The following is a 4,751-nucleotide window of genomic DNA, read 5'->3' as shown; positions in this document are numbered from 1 at the left end:
CTACTGATCATCACTCCCCAGGTGATGCCAGGACGGTTTAGGCCGGGCATCCCTTTTGAGAAACCTCCTCTTCGGGATCTTGTTGAGGGAGAAGGGAAGGAAAGGCCTGAGGGATTCTCTTTGCGAGACACGATGCAGTCCTTGATGGCTTCTTTGATCACCTGAAAGAGACAAAGACACATTTCCTTTTACTGTCCTGCCTTCACCCAAACCCTTGCTGGACAAATTTGCTTATTCAGCTTTAATGAACACATGTCATACTTTTTAAAGTGATAATAATCTTTTCATTATCATCAAAATTTAGTACAGTTCAGTATAAATATGTATCAAAATGTTAGAAAACACAACAGGATTCTGTTAATATTTGACTGCAGAAACATTAAAAACGAATTATCTGCTAAAAAAAAAGAATGATCATGAAGGCTATGAATGGCCGGCAGCAAGTCTGCACAACCATTTGCTGCTCTCTGGATCCAGCCTGTGTTCACAATTCTTCTGTGTGCAACACAAGGATTTACTACCATTGGGAGTGAACAAGAGCAAACGCCACAGTCGACTTACGGATCTCAGATTTTGACAACAATTCAAATAGTCATGAATAGATTATTACTGTACAGTAAGTACTAAAATCCAATATATAACTATAAATGAGCAGCAGCTTTCGGGGCATCGGGTGAAAACGTCTCCATCATCTGTGTGAATGAATGAGATTGCATCATGTAATTGCTTACTCAGCAAGGAAGTGACTAAGTCAGTGAAAGTCGGTCTGACCTCTCAAGGTGACACACCTTCACCAGACCAGACGTGTACTAGCCAGTCCTTTGGAATGTGAAATTTTGAATGTTGCTAAATAAACTCATATTTGTGAAGCGACAGTGCAAGAATGCAATGAGTGGAGTTTAACACGTGAAGCCCTTAGGGAACAAATTCAAATCAGGTGTAAAGGTGGTCAATCTGTTTTGAACACACCCACCTGTGAGAAGTGGCCTCGATCTGACAACCACAGGACATTCTGGTCCCTTCAGCAGTGGTCTGTCCTGAGTGCTCCTACGCCGTCGTCTACATTAAACCGCCGGCTGGTTTTAACCCAAGATGCTGATATGTGTGTGTGTGTGTGTATGTGTGAAATCTCATCAACAGCTGACAGCGACTGACCTCCAGGTTGTTGAGGGTGTTGAACTCCATGAGGTCATGGAGTCGGGTGAAGGCCTCATTGGAATACTGGAAGTTAAAGGTGGAGAACGGCGACTCGGGGTCATCAAAGATGTCAAAATCTGCCAAATCCTTCTCCTTCTCCGTCTCTCTGGGAACACCTGTTTCAAGTCATGAGTAAGTAAAAAAAAGTGAGAAATAAAATGAGTAAATAACAACAGTGACCAACAAAGACACGAGACTGTGAGAAACCCACATATATCATCATCATCATCATCATTTACTTATATTATATATAGGTATTAGAAAGATACACAGTTAAAAAAGGTAAAAAATCTGTACATATATAAACCCTGATGTTAAACTATAGATGGATTTTAAAAAAATAAAATCAATTTGTCCTGTGTGCATCGGAGTGGATCGGATTTACTGCTAAAGTTAATATCTTTGCTTTTCGAGTGTGTTTGAAAATCCTCCAATACGGAAAAGTATTCCTCAGTGACCTATATAACATCCGTTTCTACACACTGGAACTCCATTTATGGTATAAATCCCTTGGGTTGGGGTGCAAAGACCTTATGTAATAAACAGGACGTGTGTAGGCTGATGGCCGGCTGAATGTAAAGAGGCACTGGAGCGGAGGTGTAGCTAATGATGTATGGCCTGTTTACACATCAAGCTCTCCCACTGGACTGAGAGATTCCCTACCAGCACCTGGCTTCCCCCGGAACCGTAATTCGTCCAAACAGACCATAAAACACGCCGTGGTGTGTGTGCGCACACGCCAACACGTTTCCACTACCCACCACACTGAGCCTGAGCAGACTTTCACTGAGGGTTACTCAGATGACCGGTCAGACGGGTTAGGAGACACAAGAATCCGTCCACTGTCCAAATATGGTCAAGGAAGTGATGCCTCATGTTCAATGATGACAATACAGCTACTGAAAACCTCAAAATATTTTCCCTCTCTCAGACATCCTGTGGAAACTTCGACATATGCACACACTTACCGGGAGATTTGAATTTCCTGAAGTTGATGTTGACCAGGACGAAATGGATGACAGTCGGGCAGTTCCTCTCGCCCTTCTTTGGTTTAAAGACGTAGCATTCCTTCAGACCCTCACGGTCGAAGACCTTCGGGTCAATTTTGGGGAATGGGAGTTTGTTCATGCGAGCCCATTTTTCTGCCAACAGGAGCTCCTGAAATGACGGAAACACACGTCGAATGTGTTTTTTTTTTTTATTCAGCGATGTATTATTAGCCATGAGCGATAAGTAGGTGGACAGACCTTAAATGGAGGGCTGGAGTCACTGGGTCGCGCTGAAAAGTCGAAGGAGATGATCAGGTCCACGGCACGTTGTGGCCGCAGGATGAGAGGATAGGGGAGGTTGTAGGTCAGGCCGCTGTCCACAACATGGATCTTCTTGCTCTTCACATCCAGAGGCTCATAGATGCGATCAAACTCAAGGGGGTCTGCGAACATTCCACATGATCAAACTATCGAAAGAGACGTTGGGAAATGAGCCTGTTGCTACATTTGACTCCACATAACAGACCAGTGACTCACATCCATAATCTTCACAGGAAGTAGGGATTTACAGGTAGGAGATAATACCACACCTGCATTCCAGCGCCTACAGGAGAACTTCCTCAGCACCGCATTAATAAATCACTTATTGCTGTTACCTGTGACGGCGTCCACTTCCTCCTCTGGTGTAAGAGCATGGTACGTGATCCCAGTCACAGGAGAGAACGGGATGTTGGTGTTCAAGTTCAGTCCCAACATGAAGTTGTGCACCTGGTGGGACGAGGTCAAACAGGCACCATTTTGAGTTTGAATGAAAGAAAACTGAAACTGAGGAGAATTTCATTCTTCTGTCCTCTGCACCTTGCCAGCCCGACCCTCCCTGGTGTTGAACAAGGACGAGTCACTGAAGAGCGACGTGAACATTCGCTGAACCCAGCTGGCCTGAGCAGTGCGATGGTACTCGTCCTCTGCCTCCTGGTTCTCTGTGCCGCCTGAAGTCAAGATGGAGGCTGTGAGACTTTGAACTTTGTCCTGTCTGCTAATGTCACCCTTAGGATGTTACATTAACAATCATGGTTGGGCAACATCGACATCAAAATGTGAGACTGGTTTGGTTATGTCATCGAACAAAATACGTTCCTGGACTGTGACAGGTGTTTTTTGTGACTCTGTGGAAAGACTCTGTCACGTCTGTGCGTCACAACAAGAAACTTCACAGGTGTGTAGTTGTGAGAGAATAGCCACTGTCCGGCTCATGTGTCCTGACTGTGTGCAAGTACTTGTATGTACGAAAGACGTTTTTCAGGAGCTTTGTGATGTTCTAAAATGTGTAACTGGTCACTCTAAATTGCCCGTAGGTGTGAATGTGTGTGTTAATGGTACCCTGACCGACGTTGGGTCGGGTTGGCTCACCTTTCCGTGGTTCGTCGTCATTGTCCAGACTGTCCTCTCCGACGATGTGCTGCGGTTTGATCTGCTCTGTAACACACACGACAGCTTCACTCATTTTTCCCCAGCAAGAAATGAGCCTGGCAAAAAAACTATACAGCTGATAAACAAAGAGAGTGGGTGGAACATTCTTTGAAATTTGGCAGAACAGACGCATTGTCAGAGTGTGTTGACATTTTAAACGTCCTAAAAAAATGCGAAAACAAACATCCATCGAGCTGTCAAAGGAATCACTGAAAGCTGATACCTTCTGACTATTGTGGTAAAAACACTACAAAACACACATACTCGCGCACAAACCCGGTGCGTCATGATGATTGATGTCGCAACGGACACTTTTAAACGGTGTGAAAAGTGTGTGAAAAGAATTCTGAAACAACAGGAACTCCTAAGTGATGGATGTCAGTCTCAGTAGACAACACACCTTCTGCACAGTGTGATTAAGATGTCGACATATTTGACTGAAGTTTAGGGAAAATCTCATAAGAATAACTTTGAATATGCTACCACCTTTAAAACATGAATGCAGATTTCCTGGGACGACTGAAAGTTTGTATTTACCAGTAGGAACTTTGTTGGAGAGCAGAAGTCCTTAAATTGTATTAATACAATAAAACGTAACGATCATTTATGCCATGTCTCTTATATTTTTTCTTGACTGATCCAGCAAGTAAAATGAGTTCATGACAAACAGTATATTCACAGTGAATTTACTTTTTGTTTATTAGAGATTCAGAGCTCAGTGAAGTGGAATGTTTTCAGAACCTACCTAGTTCCTCCTCCATGGTGCTGCCGGCCGTGTCTTTGACCCCCAGAACTCTGTTGAACAGAATGGAGAAGGCGCTGCCCCACACACCTGCCACGACACACACACACACACACACACGCCGTTGGCATTCAACCCCAAACATCTCTTCAGGAGCTGGACAACTTCTCACCCATAAGAAAGTGAAGAGGGTTTTCGTCGTATTTCTTCACGGCTGTTCCCATGAAGAACTTGCTTCCAAACAGGTCGGGGGTCATGAAAGTTCCGTACTTCGCCATTCCGATTTCATACGGGCTGAACTCCACCCAGTCTGCGGGTGGAAGCCTCAGTGTGAATATTATTGTGAGACATGT

At 44.2% G+C, this 4,751-nt stretch overlaps 1 protein-coding gene across 1 annotated transcript; it reads right to left on the bottom strand.

Moving 5' to 3' along the window:
* On the bottom strand, window positions 1–4,708 carry LOC144739485 (cytosolic phospholipase A2-like; the record flags this gene model as incomplete). The annotated part of the gene is given in 10 exon segments (XM_078622435.1): window positions 1–96; window positions 99–161; window positions 1,156–1,313; window positions 2,166–2,355; window positions 2,445–2,629; window positions 2,843–2,954; window positions 3,045–3,175; window positions 3,597–3,662; window positions 4,402–4,488; window positions 4,571–4,708. Coding segments are annotated over 10 exon segments (1,226 nt in total), but the record flags the coding sequence as incomplete, so codon positions are not given.
* Window positions 4,709–4,751: the final 43 nt, after the last annotated feature.

The sequence above is a fragment of the Lampetra planeri genome, unplaced genomic scaffold, assembly GCF_965212315.1.
Source record: "Lampetra planeri unplaced genomic scaffold, kcLamPlan1.2.h2 scaffold_1527, whole genome shotgun sequence".
In the NCBI taxonomy this organism is placed as follows: Eukaryota; Metazoa; Chordata; class Hyperoartia; order Petromyzontiformes; family Petromyzontidae; genus Lampetra; species Lampetra planeri.
This window is presented reverse-complemented; position numbering and strand designations above follow the sequence as displayed.